The 27,481-nt window shown below is 38.8% G+C and overlaps 3 protein-coding genes across 3 annotated transcripts; 1 reads left to right on the top strand and 2 right to left on the bottom strand.

Annotated features, from left to right (window-relative positions):
* The first annotated feature begins 3,940 nt into the window (after positions 1 to 3,940).
* gamt (guanidinoacetate N-methyltransferase) lies at positions 3,941 to 8,735 on the top strand. The gene is made up of 6 exons (XM_054602725.1): positions 3,941 to 4,323; positions 6,151 to 6,296; positions 6,440 to 6,503; positions 6,988 to 7,055; positions 7,311 to 7,421; positions 8,465 to 8,735. The coding sequence occupies exons 1-6, from the start codon at positions 4,146 to 4,148 to the stop codon at positions 8,603 to 8,605; spliced, it is 708 nt and encodes a 235-aa protein (XP_054458700.1). The 5' UTR covers positions 3,941 to 4,145; the 3' UTR covers positions 8,606 to 8,735.
* Positions 8,736 to 12,505: 3,770 nt separating this feature from the next.
* ndufs7 (NADH:ubiquinone oxidoreductase core subunit S7) lies at positions 12,506 to 17,076 on the bottom strand. The gene is made up of 8 exons (XM_054602892.1): positions 17,005 to 17,076; positions 16,288 to 16,324; positions 15,412 to 15,483; positions 15,190 to 15,310; positions 14,205 to 14,384; positions 13,768 to 13,814; positions 13,167 to 13,255; positions 12,506 to 12,727 (listed from the first exon to the last, which is right to left on the bottom strand). Exons 1-8 carry the CDS (start codon positions 17,018 to 17,020, stop codon positions 12,630 to 12,632), a joined length of 660 nt encoding a protein of 219 aa, XP_054458867.1. The 5' UTR covers positions 17,021 to 17,076; the 3' UTR covers positions 12,506 to 12,629.
* A 2,916-nt stretch (positions 17,077 to 19,992) lies between these two features.
* On the bottom strand, positions 19,993 to 27,205 carry LOC129095077 (transmembrane protein 79-like). The gene is made up of 5 exons (XM_054603446.1): positions 27,088 to 27,205; positions 24,032 to 24,314; positions 22,164 to 22,730; positions 21,378 to 21,591; positions 19,993 to 20,646 (listed from the first exon to the last, which is right to left on the bottom strand). Exons 2-5 carry the CDS (start codon positions 24,303 to 24,305, stop codon positions 20,391 to 20,393), a joined length of 1,311 nt encoding a protein of 436 aa, XP_054459421.1. The 5' UTR covers positions 24,306 to 24,314; positions 27,088 to 27,205; the 3' UTR covers positions 19,993 to 20,390.
* Between the last annotated feature and the right edge of the window lie 276 nt (positions 27,206 to 27,481).

Below are 27,481 nucleotides of genomic sequence, written 5' to 3' on the forward strand. Positions count from 1 at the left end.
TAGTTTGTCAATGTGGAGCCAATCTTTAATAGTTTGTTTACAACTGGCAAGATTAGTAATACAGTACAGCATCATATCATATCATGTTTGAATTTTTCATTTTTAGATAATTGTAGCCTGTACCTATATCTGTCAAATACATGTAGTGGAGTGAAAAATACAAGATTTCTCTCTGAAATGTTGTATTGAAGTAGACATACTGAACTTGAGTTACACTCCACCACAGCATTAAGGCGCAAACTGTGATTGGCATTAATTGCTCCTCAAGTTTTAACAGCACCCTCTTCCTGTTGTGAGCTGCACAGCAATCCAACAGATCCCAAATCCAAATCTGTGCCCAGATCCACTCGGGGAAAAACACCAACATATACATATTATATATAAGACAAGAGTCACACTTTGGATTCTTTCACTCAACTTCTGTCTGTGAAATCCATTGGCACGTGAATTGAAAAAAAAAAGGGAACTCTGAACTGACTGATAATGAAATGAGATGATTTTATCTGGTTGACCTGCAAAGAGTTTTTCTGCCCTTTGATCGCTGGACGTTCCCTTTAGTTTGAGCCTGGTGGAGAAATGCTGAGGGCGGCAGAATGTTATATGAGGAGGGGGAAAACAGTGAAGGAGCAAAGCAGGAGACCTGTGATGAAACGGGTCACATGATAAAGTAACTAGGAGGATCAAAAGTAACTTTATAGGATAAAGTATCATATAAAAGATAATATTGGGATACCAGAAGAGATTAACATTACATAACAAGAAGTTACAGAGTGGTCTTCCAAGGTGTTTCAGGGGTTCGTAATAAGAGTTCTTCAAGCTGTAAATATATAATTCATTAATTATAAGCTAACAATGTGAACATCAAGAGTGTTTTCATTTTAATCGTAGTTTGTTTTATGCTGTTGTTTGAATGTCTTTTAAAACTGTTTTAATACAAGCTGTAGTTTTGTGTTGTTTCTATCAATTATATATATTAATGTTTTGGTTAAAACACAAACAATTAAAATCTGTGCCTTTAGATGTTTTTTATTATTATTATTATTTTGTCGTAATTTGAATGTCATGTGGCCTTTAGAAAGGCTGATCCAAAGTAGAGAAGGACATGACCGCCTTTAGGTTTAGGTCAACAGTCCCTGCTGAGGGCCGTTGCAGCGACGTGATGGGTTAACAACTTGTTAATGTTTTGTAAGTCCTATCATGCATTGGTATAACTGATCTTCTTGAATGTGTACTGTAACTGAAATCACTGGAAATGATCCCAGTTAGGTCTCATCTGCCCAAGTGGTTCTGCAATTCAATACCAACATTCACCAAAGTGGGACATTTCCTGGAGCTAAATCTCATCAAAAGGTTTCTGATGGGCTTTTTGGGGTCTGTGACATGACTACGTTTGAGAACTGCAAAATAAAAGAGTAATGGTTTATTGTTTTCTGTGTCAGAGTGCTGCGGTTGCTGCATGAATGTGAGCTTCTGTGGAAGTAAGTATTATTCAAAGGCAGTGTGGATGAAGAGCCTCGTGTGAGAGCGGTAGGTGGATGAAAACCTGCGATCTGATGAGGACCCTCACTGCTGAGCCGGTCCCACTCAGCTTCCCCTAATGGGACTGAAGTGCATGATGGGTAACAGGGGCAGAGGGGCTGTGAAGATGATCAGATGATCCGTTCCGTCTCATTGTGCAGTGAGTCATACAACACATAGAAAGAGGCTATGTGAGATTGAAAAACGGTGACGTTATGGTTTAATAGAAGTTTTTGGGGCAGTTTTCTCAGGACCACTATTATTTTTAAATAAAATGTTTGACACCCTAAATAAAAAAAGGAAATATTATCCTTATACTATTCTCACAGAGAATTACAGCATCCTTGAATTCATCAGGGAATTTATGGGAACCTAAAATCCCATTCTATTAGGACTACAACAATAATTCTATATTATCAATGAACCAATCCGTTATTTTCTAGATCAATCAAGTAATTGTTTAAACTCTTATCCTCTCTATACATATGATTCACTGCGCTGCAATAATGCAATTTTTTGGTGACTATTAACTTGCACAATTGCATGTTTTCTTTATACTGTGAACATTTTCACATTCCATCCTGCTTCAAATAATGTACAGCTCTTTTGATTTTTAAACAGATAATTTTACATATAATCGTAGATATATTTTTACGCATGTTTTTATACTTAAGATTCTTGACTTTTTTTTTCTTTTTTCTTACTATGTTTATTGTTATGCAACAAGATAAGATAAGAGATAAGATAAGATAATCCTTTATTAGTCCCGCAGCGGGGAAATTTGCAGGCTTACAGCAGCATAGAGTAAAGTGCACACAAGAGATAAAAAAGATTAAAAAAAAAAAAAGTATTATAAATAAGCAATAAAAACAGTAGAAAAACAACAATAACTGAAATATAATATTTACAGGTCAAATTCTTTGTATGTTGCAATTAACCCGATTCTGATCAAATGTCAGCAAATAGACCATAATGTCCATCACAGTTTCATGTCTGGTTTTGTTTGACAACAGTCCAGTACCTGGTTATTATATTAACTATCAAAGACAAATGAGACAAAAATAACATTTACATTTCAGAAGCTTGAAACCAGTGATTTGTTTTTTACCATTAATGCTTAAGAAAGTAATCAGATGAGCAATTATTATCAAATAAGCTGCCAATTTATTATGATCAACTGATTTAACTAATTGTTTCAGCTCTAAATGCTATTGGTACTTTTTATAATAGCAATGATCCCTTTCCAACTTCCTACCCTCTTATGGTTCCTCTTCACATGCAGTCACACAAGGAGAAAACAATACCAGCCCCACGCTACTAATGAAGGCTCTATAAATTCAGTCAATGAAGCTGCTCAAATGAGGTTATGCAATAGGAGAAAATGTTCATGTGTGATTTAGATCCACTGAAATGGTTGACTTCAGCTGTCCATGCTCAGAGAGCATGAAAATAAATAACGAGCTCTCACTCTGCTGTTAGTTCAGTCTATGCCAAACAAGAAACAGCACTTCCCAAGACAGAAGGCTAAAGGAAGAGTGATTCAGTTCACAACAAACCTGGAGCATTTTTCTTTTAAAATAGTAGTTTGAATGACAAACTGCTATTTTGTATAATTGTTTTTATTAGCTTCCTTGCCGAAAGATAGATGAGACGATCAATACTAGTCAATACTAGTTATATCTATCCGATATCAAGTTACAGCTAGATGGCTTAGCTCAGCATAAATACTGGTAACATGGGCAAACAGCTAGACTGGCTCTCTCCAAGGGTATACAAAAATCCATCAGCACCTCTAAAGCTCAGTTATTATTATTATCATGAAAAACAAATAAGATCTAATTTGCTCAATTTAATACTTTGGCAACCTCACAGTGACTTGAGTCCTCACATCCTCCTGTACTTTCAATTCCTTATTGCAGCTTTAAACAATAACAACAGCCTGGTGTAACTTATGACTTCATGCTTCACAGCTTCACTGTTGTCCAGAAAGTACCAAAGAATACAAATAACAGCTATGCATAGAGTGCTATGAACATTGCACGAGCAGGGTTTAAACACATGCATTTTTGATCCCTGATGATAGAATAACTATCCAGAGGTAAATTGTTGTGCAGTAGTTTAAGATAGAAAGGAGTGCAAATATATAAAGTGCATATAAAAAATATAACCAATTAAGATTATCAGTAAGGCCCAAATGTACGCAATGCGATTAATGTAAACCGTTTACTGATCAAGTGTCATAAATATGCACTATCTTTGGCATGTGTATATTAAACTTGCAAACATGCAAATCCAAAACCTTCCTGTCAGGCTTCAGTGGGCCTTCTTGGGAGCCATGGTAACGTGTTTATGATGCTTCTTTTTAGTTTGACATGTTCACTTTACGAGGAAGGAGCCTGTTATTTCAGCAGAGGGACTCATCTTGTCTACAGAGGATCTTTGAAGCCTCCTCGCCTCTCTGGGAATGTGTGCGAGCCTTTGACCTGTAGTGGGACTTATGCGGTGTCAGCACTTCTGGGCCCGATATAAACGGCCGCCTCCTGCCTTTCACTCTCTTCTGTGCGGAGACAGAGTCTGCCACAACCGTTCACCAGAACCAAACCGCCTCCTCCATATCAAAAAACAAAATGAGCACCGCGGCCCAGCCCATATTCAGCAAAGGAGAGGACTGCAAGTCCTCCTGGCACGACGCTGGCGCCGGCTACAATGAGACCGACACACACCTGGAGATCATGGGCAAACCCGTGATGGAGCGCTGGGAGACCCCGTACATGCATTCCCTGTCGACCGTTGCAGCCTCAAAAGGTAAAAGTCGGAGTTTCAGGGAAGCGGCGGTTGGTCCATTATCGGACACCGTACGTTTCTGATGCACGACTGTGCTTATGATGAGGGACTCCTGACACTATATAGATGTTTTATGAGGGACATTTATAAGTTTAACAACAAGTTAATGTCATCAATTATAAACATCAGTTTTGTCAACATAAATGTGCCGTTAATATGATACTATGAAATTTAAACTTTGCTGTCAGGTGAATCATCTGTATCTCTATACACAGAAAACAAGTACAATATTCCTAATAAGCTGTACCCATTATACATATAGCATACTGGAGTACACAGTTTGCCATACTATATTGTACATACAAAAACTGTGTTACAAAAAAGGTGAAGGACATTAAAAAACAAATTTGAATCTCACATTTTTTAGGTTTTGTTGATACTACAAAAAAGATGTGATAATGTTTGTACCAGGGATATTGGTTTTTTTAACACATACTTTAGCCTTTTCTTTAGTATTTTGTTAAATGATCTGAAGGAGACATGTGAGAGTGTGAGCAGCATGGTGCTTAGTGCTGCGTGAGTACTACAGCAGCTGTTTCTCTACTCATGGGAACAGGCCAAGACGTCCACAGGGGGAAACAGCCCTTATGCTCTGAGCTCTATGTGAAAATAGACTGATCCACACACCCTGGAAGACATATGGGAAGGGACAAGCATGTGCACTAAATCTGTCTGCATTACACTGTAAAACTGTTGTGTATGCTGTTTATCCCAGCATACACAATATATTCACAATATATTCTGATTAATTATAAATTGAAAGTTCAAATTCATTGTTTCAGCATTTACTGAGATCCCTTTGACAAAACTGACATGCGAACTCCATTTGTGAAAAGACACATTCATTTAAAGTGGTCAGTTTTTAGATTTTTATCTTTAACTCAAATTTTGTTAAATCAGATATAAGAATTTTTTATTTATTTTTTATTTGAGACGTTTTTTTGGATTTTAAAAATGCAAATAATCTCATGTCACTCTTCTCTGTGGCCATATATAAAAAAAAAATATATATATATATTTATTATTTTAACTTAACCTTTATTTATCCAAGATAAGTTTAAAATCTATTTTCCGTGGAAACAGCAGCAGAAAAGTTTTGCACGTAAAAAACCCAAAAACAAACATAAAAAAGTATAAAACAAAATGTAAATTCAACATGAAAGAGAGTAGCACTTAAAACAAGCAGCACATTTCAGCTCCATGCCGTTTGCTCTCACTCCTTTTTGAGTGTATACAAAATTGAATGAAATTAAAATGTGAATATTACACCGAGTTGCAGATTAATGGCTTAGTAAATCATCATGAAGGGGTCAAGCAACAACAAATAGCCTTTACCCCTCATCTATTTATATGCTTCTCTGGAATGAAATGAAAACCTTTGGCTTTTACTGTCCCACCACATGTTACAACCAACTGGCTTCCCCTCCACACCCAACAGAGGGAGAAAACTTCAACCCTAAACTACAAAAATCTGAGAGTATGGTTTATACTAAGTATGTAAATTTCCCCGTTGCGGGACTAATAAAGGATTATTTTATGCTCTTGCCATAGTCTATAAGAGCAATGGCTCAAAAATATAATGCTATCACTATGTTACTGAGCCCCTGCAACCTGCTTCCTTCCTTAGTTTGAGAATGAACCTTCAATGCAAAATGAATGTCACAGTGTTTGATAGACAATCAACAGTCCAAGAACATTTAGAGTAAACGTCTCCTCTCCGAGCCACTGGAAAGCTTCAGCAGATTTACCTTTATTCATTGTATTGTTTTGTTTTGTTCTGTCTGGTAGGCGGTCGCGTCCTGGAGATCGGTTTCGGCATGGCCATCGCCGCCACTAAGCTCGAGTCTTACCCCATCGAGGAGCACTGGATCATCGAGTGCAATGACGGTGTCTTCGCCAGACTGGAGAACTGGGCCAAGTCTCAGCCACATAAGGTCAGCAGATCCAACTGCCGATACTATCTGCCTGTGTTGTTTATCACAGATGTGTTTGTTGCACTTCAAGCTTGCACGTCTAGTTTTACAGTTACCGTCCTTAAAAGTGCAGATGAGTGAAAATGGCGTTTATGTTGCTGCAGGTCGTCCCTCTGAAGGGCCTCTGGGAGAACGTTGTTCCCACCCTGCCAGATAACCACTTTGATGGTAAGAAATCACACAAGATATTCAGCTCAAGGTTTTCCTTGATGCGCAATCCTGAGTTTTCAGTTCACTATATTTTGAGGAAAATTGGAGCAGACAGTTTATAGAAAGCCTTTTTTAAAGCACCGCCACAAACAACACTGTCAAACCGTTTCATCTCTTTACACTTCAACAGAATCTGATGAGTGGAGTATCAGTTACCACATCAGGATAAATAAAACATTACTGCACCCTGGTTATACCACTCAGTTTAAGTTATTGATTGCTGAACGTCAGTGTGAGGATACATAATCCATTCAAGGGTCCTCCACACATCACAGCCACTGTGATCTCATGTTTGATGAATAGACCAACACATACTGAGACATTGTCCCATTTCACTTGAAAGATTCAAAATATTAAGAAGTGATAAACAACACACACATAGAAAACTGAATGAGTAACTTGTTGTATGCCGTCTGCTAACACTGTGACCTTCGTCTCTCAGGTATCCTTTATGACACATACCCTCTGTCAGAGGACAAATGGCACACTCACCAGTTTGACTTCATTAAGGTAAGTAGTTAAAATCCTCAGAAAACACATCAGCAAGTGACACAAAGTCCTGAAAAGATTAGAATTCTGGAGGAGGATAATCTTGTAATTGTTTGTATGAAAAGTGGATAAAAGATACTGAGTAATACTACAAGTATCAATAAACAGTATTAATGACTTAAGTGTTAAGATATGGTGGGGTGCACATACTGTAGTCTTCTTCAGGCCCCGACAGGATTTAAAGGACTGACTGATTTGGTCCGTGTGTCTCTGCAGGGTCACGCTCACAGGCTGCTGAAGTCTGGCGGCGTCCTCACTTACTGCAACCTGACTTCCTGGGGCGAGCTGCTCAAGACCAAATACGACAACATCGAGAAGATGTTTGAGGTTGGTCACCTTCATTACGCCCTCGAGGAAAAGAAATTCAACTTAATTTAATGCATCTGAAACTGTATAACTTCTGCGTTACTCTATTGTGCTCTGTTGTCTTAGTAACCATCCATAGCTTTTCTGCGCAATAGAAGTTTAGTGGAAGTAAAGTCACTACATGGTCGGCGTTAGAGGGGCGTAAAAAGTGGTAAAATGTGAATGATCCTACCAACACATTATATGTGTGCCAATTCCTAATTACATACTTAACGTATAAAGTATGAACTTTAAATTGGTCGTTATACTGCTCAGTTTTTGGCATTTGGCACAAAAGAAATCAACATATTTTACCATTATTGTACAAACAGGAAATTATAAAATAGGTGCACTGTTGGATGTCAATTAAACTGCGACTTTAGAAGGTCACTGCCATTTTAAATGTCTTTTCTAAAGATTTAATACTTTTTTTATTTTCTAAGAACTTTTTGAAGCTGTTTCTCCAACATTTTCAATTTATTGTAATGTTATGCAGATTTGAGTAGCTCGAACATATCCGTTGTGCAGTGCATTGTGGGAGAATAGTGTCCATCAACATCATACAAAAACTTTTTTTTATGCAAACTGACTTTTTCCACTCTGAATGCATTGCATACATAAAACCTGCTTCGTAATAGTAAGTAGTGTAGAATTGAATCAAAGTTATTTCATGTTAGTTAATACAGTATCTTGCAATTTAAGCATAAGAAGGTTTCAAGTTTCTGAATACTGGCTGTCATAATACAGATGCCTATCAGTACTTGTAGTTTCTGTACCTGTGAATCATCAACTTCCTTGTGTCAACAGAGGGATTGTAATTCTTGGCCTGGAACCTGTATTTCAACAGGACTGTTTAGACTTTAGTGTTTGATATTCAACCATTTTGCATTTCGAGTACTGAGGGCAACATGTATTACAGGCTGTGATAATTCCAAGGTCAACAATTAACAGGATCAGGTTAAAGCGCCTGATAAAGCCAGCGAGCTGCCTCACAATCACCAACTCTGTCTGTTAATGATTTTCAGGAGACCCAGGTGCCTCATCTGCTGCAAGCCGGCTTCAAGAAGGAGAAGATTAGCACCACCACCATGGACATTGCACCACCCACCGAATGCAAATACTATTCCTTCAATAAGATGATCACTCCAACAATCCTCAAGGACTAAAGTCCCAAAACCGTCCTACAACCTTCTTTTTTTTTTTTACAATGATGTGCCTTCTCACATGAGCCTTCTGACCACCTCACTCTGTTTATTTCACTGTCTGCCATATTTTCAATAAACACAAGTCCATCCCAACTCAGATTACAGGTGCTCGTATTTATTATACATTTATTGTAGCCTTAGTTTCTTTTCCCATGTGGTTTCAATTTCAAACTTTACAGACTAACTTCTTAATTTTATGTTGTAGTTTTGTTGTTTAGTACCGTTGTGTAGCTGCAGACTGTGCTTTATCAGTCCGGTGATGCATTTTATTCATCACAGCAGCAAATATGTGAGACACCAGCAGACCGAAACCCCATGAAACCACCAAAAATGCATTTACACCCCTCTGAAGCTCATCTCTTTCAGGTTATAAATCACCCAGTATCCTTTTGGCCACGCATATCCTAATTTTAAAAATATTCTAATTTTAAAAATAGCAAATATATAACTTCATGTTTTAAATGCATAGTTTTGTCATGAACTTCAGAAAGTCTTCTCTTATCTCAAAGGTAAACACTGCAGACTCATGGGAATTTGTCTATGTCTTTGTCTAATGCCAAATAATTTATTGGTGATCAGAATGTATGTCAAGAGCAGTGGTGGAAGAATAATAATATTAAACTTACCATAGTCTGAAAACACTCCATAACTAGCAAAAGGCCCAAAATATGTTACCTAAGTTAAAGTACAAAAGTACTAGCAGCTTAGTGTTCTCAAAGTAAAAGTACTAAATATGCAGAATAACTCCTTTCAGCGTTATATCATTAAAAATAATATTCTCTTTTTGTCACTTAAAAATACATTTAAGAGCATTTTAATATTTTAGTTTGTCAACGTGGAGCCAATTTGAGATACTTTGTACACTACCGGGTAAATTGGTCGTACAATACTGCATCATATCATGTAATCATTTTTAAATAACTAGTAAATAGTTTAATATAAGTGGAGTAAATACTACAATATTTCCCATGTTGTATGGAATGTTGTGGAAGTATAATAGGGCATTAAATGGAAATACTCAACTAAGATACAAGTATGTATAAATTGTAAGTACAGTTGAGTAATGTTACTTTACTATAAACCACCACTAGTCAGGAGGGAACTTTTCCAAATTTAGTGTGCAGTTTTTACATTAAGCATGAACATTTAAGGGAAATCATTTTTTAAATTGCTCAGAAAATTGAGCAAGGTAATGGTCAAAAATATTTTCTTTACTTTATCTACGCCACACCTGTAAAGTGAAAAAAAGACTACTGACAATATATATAATACACTCTTGTCTTGTGCCTTTAGTAAGAGTTGCATAACGAAAAGCCTTAATTATAATAATGTATTAGCTGTTAAATAGTCCACTAAGATGGACACAGAGTGCAACTCACTGTATGCTTTATTTTATGGCTGTAGATAACATGTTATCTGTACACTGGGAATAAGCTACCACCTGGTGAGGACACATGAATCATTAGATGGACGGATGATGCAACACCAGGCTGCAGTCAGGTGGGAAACTACAGCAGCTGGCGGATCTCAGATCTGAATCATGAGCACATGACTGCTACATTTTAAGAAGTTAAGAGTCTTACAGAGAAATATGAGGAGACAGAAATGGATTTAACAGCTAAAAGGGCAAGCTGAAACCCAAGCATTTGTCAATAAAAATATCAAAATATTCTTTGGTTTTAGCTTCTCAAATGTAAAGATTTGCTTTTTTCTGTAGTTTGGTAGTAGTAGTAACTGAATATCTTTTATGTTTTTATACTGTTGGCCGGATAGAACAAGGGATATGAAGATGCTTTCTGGGGTCTGGGAAACTTTTATACTTTTTATAATTTTCATTTTATAGACAAAACAATTGATTGATAATAAAAACAAAAGTTCGTAGCAGGCCTAGAAATCAACGACATCTATAAAAGTAGGTTGCAACCCTACTTAGTAATCTGAAAGGATGGCACTAATTGTGGTTTATGGTCTCTTGTGATAAACAAGCACCAACAGTACACCAATATGTACCGTTATTTGACTTAACTGTGTTGTAGTTTATTTTTATTGCTCCACATGGTGTTTTTTTTAAAACACCATCTTTAGAATTTATCATATATATATATATATCGGTATCAGCAAATATGTTATCCTTATACATGTAATTGTAATTTAATTTAATTTAAAATATGAAAGAATGGCCTCAAACATCCAGCTTCATTCTAAAGTCAGTTAATACTTTATGTGACTGCTGCCTCTTTGACGTGTTTTAATGTGTAAACAAATCCTAGGAAGTGGGTGTACACATTATGGAGATGCAGTTTTAAAATACAACAAGTCAATCAATCTTTAACCAGTATGGTAATCGTCAACATGACACAGACAAGAGGTCGACAAGGACGTTTTCAAAACTACCATATGGCTGCCTACCAACCAGTCACACAGGGATGTATATCATCGTTTTGAATGTGTACATAAGATATATTTTCACACAAGTTAACTCTATGTAGGACAGCTTTTAAATATATTATGAGCATGATATGGTTGTTAGATATAGAATGTCATTATTAATGCATTAGACGGATTAGAAGATTCAAACTGCCAATCATCGTAAGTATGCGGTGTCTGTTTAGTTGGCAAGCATAGTAAATATAAATTAGCTTGCCGTAAGTTGAAGCCAGATCATTTGAGGGTCACTTTGTTGAAAGTATTGGTTAGCATGTGATTAACCCCTGCTATCGGCCGGTTTATCGTCCGTCTGCTTTTTCCTTCTCCAAACTATTGTTATTATATCGGACTTTAAAAACGTACCTATTGGTCTACCTCTACTTTAATCTTTTTGGTGCTGCACAGCCATTCCTGCACAGGTGCACACTGTTATTTAGAGCAACGGGCGGCTGTGGTGTAGTGGAGAGCAAGGTAGTTCTCCAATCAGAGGGTCGGTGGTTCGATACCCAGTCGATGTGTCCTTGGGCAAGACACTTAACCCCAAGTTGCTCCCGAAGGCTTGCCATTGGTGTGGACTGGATGTTGAATGAATGTTAGTTAGAATCTGATGGTGGCACCTTGCATGGTAGCCTGTCATCAGTGTGTGAATGGGTGAATGATATGCAATATACTACTGACTGTAAGTCGCTTTGGATAAAAGCGTCTGCTAAATGACTGTAATGTAATGTAACTTAAAACAAATAGGTGAGAAGAATTGAAGTGTCTCACTCACGATCCCTTCAGCAGCACTGAGGACTGAACCTGCGAGTCTGTGGATTCACACTGAAGATGCTTAAAAAGCAACTCTGCTTCCTCTCTCTGCATACATAATAGAAGCAGATGGCTTTCAATTCTAGCTGAAAATACAAAATACTGAAGCTTTGTTAACTGAAATCCACCTTTGACTCGGTCCTCTGGTATTTCCCTTTGTGGGTTTGGATAGTGTTTTAGCAGACAATGCCTTCTGAATTAAGTAACAGCAAACATACAATAAAAAAAGGTTTTTCGCTTTTAACCACTTAAGTGTCGACGCAGACCCGTGAAGGTCAGTTAGTGATCACAGGAGCCACCTGGTGGTTTAAATTTGGCTTTTGTGGTCACAGTAGAAAAAATGAAACACCACATGTAAAATAATCTATTTTCATGTGAGCCCAGGTTATTCAATCAATATTTAAGATAATACAGGATGTTTTACGTCATCTTACGGTCGTGACAAATCAGCAAAAATTTGAGAAATAATGTGTATAGTTACTTGAATTGTAATCTAAACGGTGGGTTACATGTTTTATTGATAGAGAAACAATCTCCACGTATTAATACTAAATGTTCAGACAAACTGAAGTGACAGTGGCAGCTGCTGTGCTTGGTTGAAAATAAGCGGCAGTGCACTATGAGTAAATTACAATAATGGTTTTATTGAGGTTTGATCCTGCAGCTTTACATGGAGGAGGAGCAGCGCTCCAAATGAAACCTAAAATACAACATTTACATACCAGATACAAGCGCACACATAACACATTCACTTTCGATACCAGATCCTCAACTTCTTCTCGCGTTTGATTTTCTTCTGCAGCTGTAAAGTCCCGTAGAGGAGAGCCTCTGCAGTGGGGGGACAACCTGAGGACAGGTGGGGGAATAACAAAGCAACTCTTATTGTTTAAGGGATATTTCAAGTCACAGAGCCATGATGGTACAGAGTTATCCAATCTGATTATCTGGTAATTTATTGATATATTTGGCTACTAATGACGCACATTGATCAGTCTGCAAGACACTGCTGAATATTGACAGGACTCAACTTTGTCTAATATACAGTATGAATGCTGACAGAAAACAAGTTCTACCAGCACTACTAATATTACCAATATTTATCAAAAATCCAAGTACAGCTTTGACCAATAACATCAATATTAAAACTACTAGAATCATTGTATGCTTCAACATTAGGGTTTATCCAGAGCTGTACTTTTGGCCAAAAAGTGTTTAAATATCCTAATTTTAAATGGACAGTATTTTGATACTTAATTTCATTTCCATATTGGCCAGTATAGTTTACCTGGAACATAAATGTCCACCGGTACGATTCGGTCACATCCTCTGACGACAGAGTAGGAGTAGTGGTAGTAGCCTCCTCCATTAGCACAGCTGGAAGAGAAAAATATAGTTTTATTTAATCTTTATTTAATTAAGCAAGTCTTATTGAGAATAAGATGTCTTTTCCAGGAGAGACCTGAGAATAAGAAACATTTACAAAAACACAATCAACAAAACAGAAACAGCAACTACACAAAACCCAGGATTTAAAAACAGCTTTAAATATTATGAGGTTATCAAGATGCTGACTGTAAAAGGTCTAGACTCTAAACAAAGAGTAGGAATTAGACAGCTATAGTAGCTGCCGCACACCATGACTAAATAAAAAATACAAAGAGTTAAATACTACTGTTTACATTTCATGTGAATGCTTGTGGCCATAAAGCAGAAAGAAGAACAGTGGACAAAATATGGAATAAACCAAATTACAGCAAAGCTAAACAAACATTCAGAAATCAGATCATCTGTGGAGATTTAACAGATACAGAATGGACTACAGAAGACTGGCAGGTGTTGGTGCATAAAAATAAATTGCTGGGGGGGGCGTGCTGCTGTTTACTTACCTCCCCATGGAAATGACGTATCTTGGCTCAGGCATCTGGTCGTACACCTGTTGGAAAGAAGAAGCAGTTCAGTCACTCTTATATAATGTCTGACTAAGAACTAATCCTTCATTTCAGCTGGAGGAAGGCTTCGTGCAAGTCTACCAATCCAGCAACAGGCTGGTCCTAATCCAGGCAGCATTAAAACAGCTATACTGTTCTCAGCGCTACCATGCTGCACACAGAAAAGACTGAGAAAGAGAAACTGAAAATGTATTTGAGCAGTGCAAAGACACGCGTTTAGTTTTTCCTCCATTTCCCAGACTCAAATCAAACCTGAGACAGTGTTTGGGCTGTTGTTTGAATCGTAATAAGTTTAATTACACATATAAGTAAGATGCTGCTGTTCTTCATGTATTTAACAGCTGCTGTTAGATTCCACCCTTTCCCTCCTTCACCTTTCGCAGAGCCGGAGCCATCTTATTGGTCAGCGTTCCCGCCACAATCATGACATCAGCTTGTCGGGGACTTGCTCTGAACACCACACCGAAGCGGTCCATGTCATAGCGAGGAGCCGCCATGTGCATCATCTCCACCGCGCAGCATGCCAGGCCGAAGGTCATAGGCCACAGAGAGCTCTGAGAGGGAAGCAGAGCAATGATAAGTTAACATACCACTCACAGAGCGGTCAAATTAATCAAGCTACTCATGGTTCTGACCCAAAGTCTGATCTTCAAAGCACTGTTCAATAAGTTCAAACCAGCAGGTTGCATATGAAGAGATGCATCACTATAATAATAAAATGTCAGTATACTACAGATGAACATTATTCTCTCTGTTGATATTTGGCAGATTGAGAAACGATTCCTTTGTTTTAGTTTGTTTCCAAGGAACAAACTGCAAGGACGAAATATTAAATGCAGCAGCCCAGCAGTCAAATGATGAAGCTCACGAGGGTCACGTTCTTTTTGTCGAGACTTTGTGGTGTCATTACTGCCAGTGTTTGTGAGGGTCCACTTAGGCACCTGTGTTCGTCTTGTTGTCAAGACTTTTAAGATTTTCGATGTTGCTAGATTAAATAGTTGAGCTGTGTTTGCAGGTTACAACTCTCTGGCTTGTCAGCACCTCTTTAATTTGCCTTTTGTGTCAGACATCTGACACATACTGTTCATTGGTATTCAACTCAGATACTTCACAATTTCAGGAAGATGAAATTCTGATGACTAAAAGATGAAACAGTGGCAATTTGAAGAGAAAGACAAAGAGATCCATTTACCAAAGGCTTCAGCATCGACCATGGGACATTTCAGACCAACAGAAAACAGCCATACACTGCAGTGGAGTCACATCACACGTCTACAGACAGAAAAACACTGCAGACTTTGATGATTTCACTCCACATATGTGGGTGTTAACAGAGCCGACAGCCTCTCTTCTGCTCACCCTGCGTGCCCAGTTGATCAAGTCGTCCAGCTTGGTGATAGCATACTCCCCCTTGCTGCTGGCTAGAGCGGCTGGTTTGGCAGCTGCCACCGCTGTGCTCCTCTCTCTGACTGGAACCACGCTGCAACAGAAGGATGGGGGATCTTTACCGTGTGCAGAGTGTTTTCCAAGTGTCTGTTCTTCAGTCTGATATTTACACGAGAGTTTATTTGGTAAACTCACCTCGTGGTGTTATTCTCGCTTTTTGCACTGTTGTGCAGACTTCTCTGATGAACAGCAAACACTGAAATAGGCCTGTGAAAAAAATGTATTTAATGCTAATTAATTGGATGACCTAAGAGGTAATGGGTAAAGTTGATGTATGTATATCTTAGTATAAAACAGTGAATGAAATAATGGAAAGCCTCAGAAACTGTTTCACAAGAGGGCAATATTATAATACTATGGTGTGAAATTTTATATTTATTGAGGAATAAAGATTTAGCTAAACATTCTCTTAACTTGATGATGAACCTGACTGTTCCTCTGAACAACATACGGACTGAGATCTGCTTCCAAAAATAAGACTGCACAGCCCGTCAGGCAAAGCCAATGTTTCAGCTCTTGCCTTTGAGTTAGTATTGTTTCAGCTTGCTATTATATTTAATTGGAAATAATCTGACCTATTTAAAATAACAAAAGAATTGACAAAAAATAACAAAATTGAAACTAGGTAGGTTGGATGTGGGTTACATACAGTAAAAATTGTACGTACTCATCAGTGTTGCATGACCCAGTGTGTGGCACCTTGCATGGTAGCCTGTCATCAGTGTGTGAATGGGTGAATGATATGTAATATACTACTGATTGGGATAAAATCTGCTAAATGACTGTAATGTAATGTAATGTGGTTTGGTACATAGATATATTGGGGGATATTCCACTCTGCATTTACTGCCAACTGAATTCTTGAATTCTATAAAGTGGACTTGTACAAAATCAGATTTATAACTGTGTTTATGGAAAGGGTATATTATGAAAACAACTGTAGGACCAGCAGGACAGAAGACCTGATTAAATTAAATTCTGATTAGAGATTAAGGATTAGAAGGTTCTTACCTTGTTGAAAAGCAGCCAAACATGGCCAGGCGAGGCGCTGCAAGATACAATCATTTCACAGAGTTCAGACATTGTATTATAACAGTGATGTATTGTAAGGACTATATTGTTAACAGCTGTGCACTCTGCTGTGACATAACGTGTCACCTTGCTATGATGCAGCAACAACCACAGAAATAAAAATGTAACCTCCAACCAAACACTTCTGTTAAGTTTGCACATTGTAGCCTCGCATAGAGCAGCTGTGCTTTCCTAAGTGTAATCTAAACATTTACAAGTGGACGCTACACGTACACGTTGTGCTGTAAGGGACACTGAGTGCTGCTTGGTTGTGAAACGCATGCAGGATCGGGTCGTAGCGTCCCTGGCGTTATAATTCACGCACAAATAAATGGAAAACCCCAAACTGGCAGTTTTCAAGGCTAGTTTGGTTAGACAATCGTATCCATTGCGGATGACACGCACTTGTTCTAACGACATATTTAGTGCAGCAGGAGTTCACGTAAGAGCTAGCCGGGTTAGCCGCCATGCTAACGTGGACAGAGCAAGGTCAGTGTACGGATTCACTAAAAGTCACTAATCCGATTACCGACACAGTCAGACCGCTGGACAGTGCACTTTTATTTGTTTACTTGTTCAAATACTGCAAGGAGCATTAGTCTGAAAGCACCGTAATGTTTATTAAAAGCGTGTACGTTTAATCAAAACAGAACTCACCAGCTACCGCCGCCATCTTTAGATTCTCGTTACGTCAGATTACTTCCTGTGCGTGGATGCGCTCGATCTGCAGAGGGCGCTGCTGTAACGTTGGCAACCAGTTTATTTAAACCACAGACCTTTGCTCGTAATAGAGCGGGTTGTAACACGTGTGAAATACGTGATATATACATTGATAGCTGTTCATATTTTAGCCATTTCATCCTGATTTCATTTAATTGATCCAGCCTGGAACATCTTCTGAATCAGTTAGACTTATGGGCATTAAAACTCTCCACTCTCCCACTAAACACACCGGGGTGAGGACTTATCTAGGCTATTCAATCCATATCAAAAACACACAAAGTTCATAGAGTACAACTATATTAAAGCACAAACAAGTAAACCAACACAAGCATCCCCTAAGATATTGACCAGATACCACAAATATTTGGTTAAAATATTTATTATTTATCAATTATGATGTATTGGCTATTGTTGGCTGTTTTTTTTCAACACTTTTAAATCAATTTACCTTTCAAAATATGTTTGGAGGTCATATCTAACGATTCACACTGTCTGGATACTGTGAATTACACAGTATTTGTTAGAGCTGTTTAGCTCCCTCCAGTGGGACAGGTTGGTGAAATGAAACAGACTTCCAAAGTGCATTTTTTCAAATAATTGTTTAAAAAGCTCTCTATGATGATTATATTAAAATGTAATTAAACTAAACAAAATTAAACTGAGCCAAATGTTGAACATTTTTTATGGACTGTCCTGCAGATGTGCAGTATTAGAAAGTGGCTGGAATATTGACATCAGGATTAATGAATTTAGAAAATAAACAGTCTTTTTTCATAAAATGTATTCTAGAGCCTTTATTATCTTTTTCAAAAAAATGCAACACATGATATTTTAGCGTAAAATTGACAAACTTAAAATCACCACCAAAATCCAGCATGAGGATAAAACATACATTTGTCTGTGGATTCAATTTACAACTGGACTTGTATTTAAGACAGCACTGTTTTATTCCTGGGAAAGGGTAAACTGTGAGAAATCATTCTTTCAAACATGGTCCCAATTTATGGAGCACGATCTACACTAGTTATTCACAGCAGTGTTTAAAATAACTGTTTTTGTACTTTCACTTTAGAGGTTAGGAATTGAGTTTGCCTGACCCAGATAATCAACCTGCAGCAGCAGCCCGGCTCTACTGGTTGAGCTGCATTCACAATATATTTTGTCATAACAGCACACATTTATTTAACTAAACATATCAGTATAACAACACCTCTCATGTCAGACAGAACTTTATGAAGTTTATGAAGTATGATTTATAAACCCTCTTCCTGTTACGACTGTGCTTGTGTTTTGGAGCACTTGAGCAAGGCATGAGCTGCACAGTGGCTGACTGCAGCAGTCTGTGGTTTTACTGGGCAGCTTCCAGTGAATCTTATGAATGTGAAGGGAAGTTCAGCTGACTTTCCACAAATTTAAAAGAATATATCCTCAATCCCACGTGGCCAATATAAATACAGCACAACACTGGCAGAGCAACGTGGCACTTCAGCTAATTGAGTATCAATGAATCAGACAATTCTTTTTTGATGAATGATTGAATATATAACAGGAGTCTAGAGCTCAAATGACCTTGATGGCAAAAATAAATCTCCAGTAGAGACTGAAAGTTCTTGCTTAACACAAAACAGCAGAATGAGTTGACCCAGTTATCGTGATTTTTCTTTTTTTCCTGAGCATTTATAGGACTTCTAATCTGAATGAAGATTGTGTATCAGGATCAAGAAGATGACATTTCACCTACACAATACCTCTCCATCCTACCTACACACAAGCTCAGAAGTGTGCATTACTCAATGTATGTTTTGATTCATGGAGTAGGCGGTTGTTTACCTGCATAAGAGACAGGAAGCAGTCACATTAAACAACTAGTCATCCACCTCTCTTTAAAGTGTCTGTTTTACAGGTCAACCGAGGTTTAAAAACACATTTTGTTGGTGTCAGCACTGTCCCATTTATGGATTGTCTGACTTTATTGTTTTACTTTTGTATTTTCTGCACTGTTACCTTTTTGTACCATTTTCCCTCCTCTTCGATTTAGTTTCATTTGAGTGCTGCTGCCAACGTTTCTGTGTCTTTGTCACTGTTAAAAGTTGCACTTTAAGGCACAGCTTGCTCAGATTTTGCAAAGAGATAATTTACCCATAGAGAATGACTGATGGAAAATCATAATGGAGAACATTATATTTTATTACTCAAATTTCATCTGACAATTTTAGCAGTAAATTTGGGAAGGGTTTATGAGATGGTGTTGTGGGCTGGATCTGGTCCCAGGACAGGTAGTTTGAAACCACTGGTGTACAAAATATCAAATATGATGGCTTTGCCCAAAGTGATAAGATACAACTTTAATCTAGATTTCTTAGTCTGATCTGCAGGGAGAATCATTTTTATATTTTATACTGGTATTACTTTGGTAAAAGTTGGTTCGTAGGAAAATAAAAATCACATGTGAAAGAAAGACAGCCTGCACTGAGTTGATTACAGACACAACGTTTCGATCGTGGACCTTCATGTGGCATTTAGCATTTGAGGCTGACAAATGTCAGATTAATTGTCTTTAATTAAAGTAATTTGGAAAGCTCTTTAATCTCTCGTGACTAAGTGATCAAAAGGAGTAAGTGTAGTCATCTTCAGCATCTTGTTTTTGTTTTAGCCTCATTTTTGCGCCACAAACCGAGTGAGCAGCATCAGCAGCAGCAGTAAAGACACCAGCAGGGCGGAGATGGAGAGCATCCAGAGAACATGGAGAGCATGTTATCACATAATGACAGTCCCAGCACTGAAAACACACACTGCAGTTTCTACAGGAATAACTGTTCAGTGAAACTGCTCAAAGTCATCAAGGAACTGAAAACTAGCTGTTTTTTTTACAAATGGCTTTTATTCTGTCTTCATCATGTACAAACCTTTTGGACACGTTAAAATAATAATAAAGTCTGACATCTGCAGTTGCTTTGCTTGTGGTTTTTTAGGTCAAACCAAATTAGCCATATATATATAGCAGAGCTTTTAAGTACTTGGAGTTCAAAACATTAAATATAGGCACTGGAATAGCTTAAAGGACAAATGTTTTAAGACTACAGCATTGTTCAAAAGCGTCCTCCGCCACGAGAAGGGAAAGAACTTTTGCATTTCAGATAATAAGCATGTATCCACATAAAAAAGTCCTGTATAGGAGGAGCAAAAATACAAGTTAAGCTGTCACAGACTTGGAGGTTATAGTGGCAGCGTGTGTTGCTGTGCTGAACTGCAAACCACAGGAATGGCCTATTTTGGGAAAAGATCTCCTCCTCTGAAAGAAGAAAGCGCAGCTCGCCTCCTCACTGAGCGACCAGGATGTCTGTGGGTAGGATGTCTGGTTTGCCACTCTGGCTCTGTGATGTCTCCTCTAACCAGGAAGAGGGGGTGACCTGATTATAGAGGACGTCCTGAGAGACAAAAATTGGCTCTTTGAGATTCAGGGTGTACATGAGGAACAGATTGAGAGCCACCATGGCGAGGAGCGGGAAGACGGTCAGGCCGGAGCCGAAGCCTCGCCAGGAGCTGCACAGGTTCAGGCTTATCCAGTAAACAAGCCTGTAGAAGATTAAACACACAACAGGAAATCAGATCAAGATCAAACTTCACTGATAAACACTCACAATCTCCCTGACGTTGTTTTCTAAAGCAAGATTACCAGTTAAACTTCTTCAAGAGGGGAAGGAGGTATTCAGAAAACCTTTTTTAAAAGTACCAATACAACAATGTAAAATGTCCCCATTACAAGTAAAACCTACATGTGTGGTTTTGAGAGAAATGTCTCGATGGTGAACTATTGGATGGACTGCCATGAAATTTGGTTTAGATATCCTTCTTATGATGAATTATAATAACTTTATTGATCCCCGACTGTTCTCATCTCTGGTTAATGAACAAAAACGGTAAATCACATTACCATAAGCCTCAGCTGCACTTAGCAAATGCTAGCATGCTTACATGCTAAACTAAGCTGGTAAATATGACCTGCTCAACATCAGTAAATGTTGTAAATTATAAAGGATTATCTTATCTTATCAGTATGTTAGCATTGTCTTTACTAGCATGAAGACTCTTACTGTTGTTGCTGTATGATATTATTCTCAATATTAAATGTGCAATATCTGCTGCTGCTCTAGGGGTCAGTTTTGTCTTTACATGTCAGTTTTTCTTTATTGTGATTTGATCCGTCTTTTAAATATCTTGTCTGTTTATCAAAGTCATGAAGGAGATCTTTTTAAAGACCATCCTGGATCAGCTTCGTTCATCAAACTAACCACTCTGAGCCTCACCTTCCAAAGATGAACATGGCGACCAGTATGGGCACCAACTTCAGCTGGTCCTGAGGCAGTAAAGCAGCCATGACGACGAGGTTGAGGACGTAGAGGAGCAACTGTTCACAGGACGCCGTGACAAACAGCTGCTGCAGCGTCCTTCTCCTTGGAAACGACTCGTGCAGACTGAAGGAGGCTGCGCAGAACTGGCACGCTGCTCCCACGAGCACCGCTGCGAGGGATGAGAGAGAAATAGGTCAGTTAGCATCTTGAATCGTGGCCATTTTTCCACAAACAACTCCCAGCTGCACTTGATCTCGTTCGACAGAATACTCATTATAACAACTTCATTTGAATGCAGCAACTGCCGGACCACAGAAGAGCCTGCATGCAAACACATTATCAGTATGACAAGTGGGTGAGAGGCAAATGATCTGGACAGGCTATTGGTTTGGATGTTTTCGCCAGCTGCCATCTTGTTTCCTGTCACCCAGGATGGAAAGGGATTAAAATATTTTGAACAATTAGGCCACAGCCTGGGAGATGAGAGACGTGGCCAACCGTCTTATTGTAGTTTCCATTTAAAGCTATGAGCAGGAGAAGGAAATTATGCTTCTCTGCAGAGGCCCAGGGGAGACGTCTGCTGCACTGAGGGTTGAAAGCAGCATGAAATTAAAGGGGACAGGAGACACTGAAACATTCCACGACGAGGCGGCCAGACAAACCAAATCCTCACTAAATCTTTATCTCTTTGCGGGGCTGTTTATTTTTTTCAATGTGGGTGTGCAGGTTTGTGAAGCGTACCGATCAGGATGGGGATGGCTGCCACCACGCAGCAGCAGAGGGTGAAGACGATGCGGCTGGCTGTGTCGGGGCAGTCGGGGGGTCGAATGGGGACATAGAAATAGAGTGCATAGAGGATCCCGGCTGCACACAGAAGAGATGCCAGGACTGAGAGGAAAGCCGGGACTCTGCCGCTCTGACAGCATTTACACTGGCAGCAGCAGCGGCAGCACTGTCCCCGGTCTGAAGCCTCCTCTGCGGCCTCGCCCGTCGTTCCCCGCCCCTCCGAGCTCCACACGGTCAGCTCCACGCTCTCCGGCGGAGGACCTATCAGAGGTCGACCCTCGTCCATAGTGCAGTCCAGATTGGTGGATCCCGGACTCCTTCTCGGCGTGTCTTTGCCGTTGGGAAGGCCTCCCTGAGAGGCCGGGGTTGGAGAGCTGATGCAGTTTTCCGTGGCAGTTTCCAAACTGTGCGCTGTGATGATGGGACTGGAAAGAGTTTGATCCAGCTCCCCCTCCTCTGTCTGATCCTCTTGCGGCTCCTCCGGGAGGTTGTCGTTGGGCTGATGGTGGCAGGGAGCAGAGCCTGTTGAAACCAGAGAACATTTTAAAAGCAGATACTGAAACATCAACCGCAGACTCACACTAATCAATCAAACACTTTCTGCATGTCAGGGTCTCTCGTGTCACATTTTGAGATGGGCCCATGGCTGTTTTAACCTATTAGGATGACCTTAGGCTGTTGGGCCCCTACTGATCTCCCCCTACCCCCCACTGAGTGGTTCCCTGTGACATCCTCCATGTTCCCACAGTTATGGTGTACACAGAGACACATAAACCAACCAGTACTCCTATGCATGAAACAACATGATCACAAGTTTTCTTTTTTTCGTCAATAGTTGACGATAGTTGTGGTAATTCGATTAAAGTAATTCAGGAATGTGCACCACATTAACACAATATAAACGGACATAACTACATTCCTGAAACTAGACCCTCTAATACAGGACCACACAATGAGGTCATGATGCAGTTTAATTGAACATTGTATTTCTTGGTGCAAATGTCTTGATGAAATTGGCAATTATTCAAATACCCAAGAAACAAATGACAGAGACCTCGGAGGCTTTGGGGTCTCTGCGGATCTGGCTGGTTCATAATTGGGTATCTTGTTAAACTGATGAATAGATATTATATTATCATATCATATTATATAGAAACAATTATTCACTGTCCATCTAAAAAACTGCAGCACTGTAGACTCTAAACACGTCTTAAACTTTGTCTCATATCTTGTTTCTTGACTTAAGTCCAGAAAACAACTTCTCCTAGTAAGTTAAATCATTACATTATTTAATATGTCATGCACATAGCTGGTCCACATGGACTTTATAAGACATCACAACTGCTGTTGCAGTGTTGAAATGTTGTCAGACAAGAACATGGAAGAAAATCACTTTTTACATAACAAACAAAAAACTTTGTCTCCTATCAAAAAAATACAATAAAAACACAACCCAAGATTTGTATAAAAAATAGAAAAATAGATTTATTTTTTTAACCACCACACAGTGCTTTATTATGTCCTCACCAGAACTACAAACAACTTTTATTATTACATCAAAACTTGCATGCAAGGCATGGATGTTGATTTAGTGCAGAGCGCCTGCAGGTCGATCTACACATCTGCTCAACCTTAAAAAAAATACTCCTTTTATTGTGCACATGCTTATTAACTGTTGCTCCGCTGTAATTAGCCCTGACTCTGTCTCAACTCTTTTTGGATTCAGTCTGGACTCAAACTCAACTTCAGCCTTTGTTAATTTGCTCAAATCCTGCAGATCCGTCAGACAGACAGTAAAAGGAAAAAATACAGTAATAACTCACTCTGTGGCTGATTAGTTGCTGGTGGCGGTTCAAGGGAGCGCTGGGAGCCGGAGACGGAGTGGGAGGACGAGTGCAGCTCCTCCACCGAGGACTCGGGACTGTCTGATACCGGTGCCAAGGAGATCTGAGTGTCCAGGTCCAGGAAAGGGGAGAAGGAAAGCCTGGTCGGGTCGATGTCCTGGAGCTGGTTGATGATGTCGCTGATTGACTCCTTCATGCTGTCGAGCTCCTTCACATTCTGCTGGTTAGTGGCCTGAAGCCCCGGGGTGCTCATAGTCGCAGCCTGAGAGGAACAGGAAGAGGTCCAGACAAAAAACAGACCAAAAACTAGTTAAAAACACCAAACCAGGGACACACAGGCCAGTAAAACCACCTCCATTCTCCTCGAGGAGACCAAACCAGAATAGCCTTTAATAAGCATCACACAGTGTTTCATCTTTGTTTTCTTAGAAATTGAGCTATTATTTACTTTATTTCAAGCTTAATAAAGTCTGGTGGCACAGAAAGACGTCACATCATCATAAACCCTGAAAGAATATTGAAAAGCATAAAAATGATGTCAAAACCAAAACATTTGAGAGTTTTTATTTTAGATATTGTCTTCTTTGCTTTTTAATCTCCTTTATTAATTCTATTTTTAAAATATTCAGTTTACCACTTTTATTAACAAAGGCAGCATTTACCCTCTTAAAGGCATACATAAATCCCTAAACCCAAAACTTTACTGGGACTTTATGTGGAGTGATGTCAAACTGGTCATGGGAGGAAAGGGCCTTTTTTGGGGGGGGATAAAGGAAATCAGTGTTGATATGTCCGTGGCTGTACAATCATCAGCACTGACAGGAAAAGGTTATATTCCTGTGCAAGGTAACACTGCCTGCAGGTTTGAGTTGTTACCATTTAAGATTTGAGTTTTCAGGAAACCTTTTCATAAAAATATATAAACTTAAGAATATCATGAAACAAAGACTAATTAACAGCTCCAAAACAGACTGGCACACTAGGCTGAGACGTTTGATCATGCAGCCGGGACAATGAGGTCATGTCCTTATTTTTTCTAAGAATCTGGAGGTTTTGACAAAAGTGTTGCAAAAGCACTTTAAACACATTTGACAATTAAAAACATTTAATGGTGGATGGTTCAGGCTCATATGATGAGTTTAGACACAATATATTTGACTGAAGTATTTGGTAGAACTAAGGATTAATATCAATATGAGTCTGTAAATTACTTAAATTTGGCTAACATATAAATACTTTGCTTTAGATTTGAGTAATGACGCTTATTCACTTTCATTCAGAGAGTTAAATGATTGATACTACTCCCAAATATAAATCCTCTCATCTTACTTTTTGCAAGAAAGCACATAAGGATATTTCCCAAATTGATTTACTAAATGTATCAAATTGCTAAATGAGCCAGTGTTAAATAAAAAGCTTTTCCTATTTTTATTTTGGTCTGAAATGTTCTGCTTTAAAGCCTTAAACTTTTGATACTTATCCTGTTTTAATATCTGATGCTGCAGACATATTTCAGATGATTACTATTGAGGTTCAATCTATCCACCAGAATTTAATCTCAGAAATTCACGACCTCAGTATTTCTAATATCTTTTCCCCTACATGCAGCTACGTGATGGAGCAGTATTTAAGCACAGTGGTTCCCAACCTTTATAGCTTGTGACTCGGTACCTCAGGCTATGACCTCAGTGTGTTCATGTGTGAACAGTGATCTTTATCATTCAGGAGTTTTAAGGCCTTAAAAAGGTCGAAGTATCTAGTATTTCACTTTTTTAATTTTTATTTCTACAGGCCTGGAGAGACGACTTTTTCCGATTTATTTCTAATTTTGAGGATGTTTATAGTCCTAAGGAAGTGAAAGTATGCAGTATTTCACAAGAAAATAGAAACATAGAAAAAAGTTAATATCTTTAATATTTATATTTTTTCTTTTCTCTTTTTCTTCCTCAGATTCATCATGTCACCCTTTAGGGGGTCCTGAACACCACTGTTACACTAGATAGCTGATCAGAAATAACATTAAGAGGATTATGTCACACAACAGGGCCAAAAAAGTTAGTTTAAAAATATGATTGTACTTTCCTATTGGGAAATACACCTTAAATAACATTTAATGAAGATAATAAGACTTATAGCTTCATCTTGACCATCTACATCATGAAAGTAAAATAATGTAACAATAAAACACTGACAGTTGACATCCTTCACAATGATTACTTTCGTTTTTTTATGCCTAGAGCACATTTTGTTGCAAATACAAATGTAAATGTTAGTACAATTTGGATGCAGGTCTTTTACTGGCTATCTACCTTTACTGGAGTATTTTATAGAATACTTTTACCAAAGTAAATACTTATTTTACCACTATTGGTTACTTTAAGGCTACACTATAAAAATGCTAAATACACTACTAATCCTACAAAAGCAAATAAAAGCGTCTGATATATAACACCTATCCCGCGCCTTTTGCTCTGCCGCTATCTGAGCTGCATGGTGGGTTTCAGAGGTGTTCATTAACATCTGCAGACTGAGTTTGGATCATTTTATTCTGGATGTTTTTGGCGCACTTCCAAATGTGGCGCAGAATCGGCACGCAAATCTGCTGCGGGGATGTTTCTCCAAACAAATGAGGACTTTACCAAGTAGAGAGCGCACACTGGAGTTTAGCGTGGATGTGGGAACGCGCGTATCGGGGCAATGTGCTCCTTCTCTCCGCAAGAAAAAATGACTTTCCCCCCCCGATGCTGAGCAATAACTCCTTTTTTACAATTCCTCTTCCACAAATCAATCAAAGTCTGGTCTCGTGTGGTTTAGTACCCAATTTGGTGATAAATAAATCAAACGTGCGCGTAAAGGACTCAAGTCTTTCTCAAATAGCATGCGCTGAAACCTTATATTATGAGGCCATTCAGCAGCAATTACAACAGTTACCAATCAGATTCCACACACACACAGATGTGAATTCATTTAGCTCAATGAAATGCCAGGATAAGGCTTTATTCAGGTAGAAACATGCCGCGTATAAATGGACTTACTTTAGTCGGAGGACAGAGTATCTGTTAAGTTTACTCTTCTCGCAGTAAAAAAAACAAAACAACCTCTCCGTCCTTCTCTGCCTTTCTTCCCTCCCCCTCCGTTTGCTTTTTGTCTTCCAGGATCCTGAACTTCTGAATCAAATTTCAGGACGGACAAAATACTAGGGTTTTCCTCCGCCCACAAAGGAGGGTTTTTTTTTTTTCTTTCCTGGGTACCATGTCCAACACCATATGGAGCAAATAAAGCCAGAGGAGGAAGAGGAGGAGGCTCTTTGTCTCAGTTTACCTCCACATTCAACATTAACAATCACATTCATCACGAACACGAGTTTAACTAAACAGGACAGTAAACATTTACACTCAAACTAAACCTCAGTACTCCTGTAATATTCAC

The sequence above is a fragment of the Anoplopoma fimbria genome, chromosome 8 (assembly GCF_027596085.1).
Source record: "Anoplopoma fimbria isolate UVic2021 breed Golden Eagle Sablefish chromosome 8, Afim_UVic_2022, whole genome shotgun sequence".
NCBI classification, from domain to species: domain Eukaryota; kingdom Metazoa; phylum Chordata; class Actinopteri; order Perciformes; family Anoplopomatidae; genus Anoplopoma; species Anoplopoma fimbria.

Coding starts and splice junctions, on each gene's coding strand:
- gamt (XM_054602725.1), top strand. CDS start 4,146: ATGAGCACCGCGGCCCAGCCCATATTCAGCAAAGGAGAGGACTGCAAG. Junction 6,504..6,987: donor GCCAGATAACCACTTTGATG/GTAAGAAATCAC, acceptor TTCGTCTCTCAG/GTATCCTTTATGACACATAC. Junction 7,422..8,464: donor ACATCGAGAAGATGTTTGAG/GTTGGTCACCTT, acceptor AATGATTTTCAG/GAGACCCAGGTGCCTCATCT.
- ndufs7 (XM_054602892.1), bottom strand. Junction 15,484..16,287: donor TTTGGCTGCTTTTCAACAAG/GTAAGAACCTTC, acceptor TTTTTTTCACAG/GCCTATTTCAGTGTTTGCTG. Junction 15,311..15,411: donor AGCGAGAATAACACCACGAG/GTGAGTTTACCA, acceptor CTTCTGTTGCAG/CGTGGTTCCAGTCAGAGAGA.
- LOC129095077 (XM_054603446.1), bottom strand. CDS start 24,305: ATGAGCACCCCGGGGCTTCAGGCCACTAACCAGCAGAATGTGAAGGAG. Junction 22,731..24,031: donor AGCAACTAATCAGCCACAGA/GTGAGTTATTAC, acceptor TGGTTTCAACAG/GCTCTGCTCCCTGCCACCAT. Junction 21,592..22,163: donor AGCCATCCCCATCCTGATCG/GTACGCTTCACA, acceptor CATCCCTCGCAG/CGGTGCTCGTGGGAGCAGCG.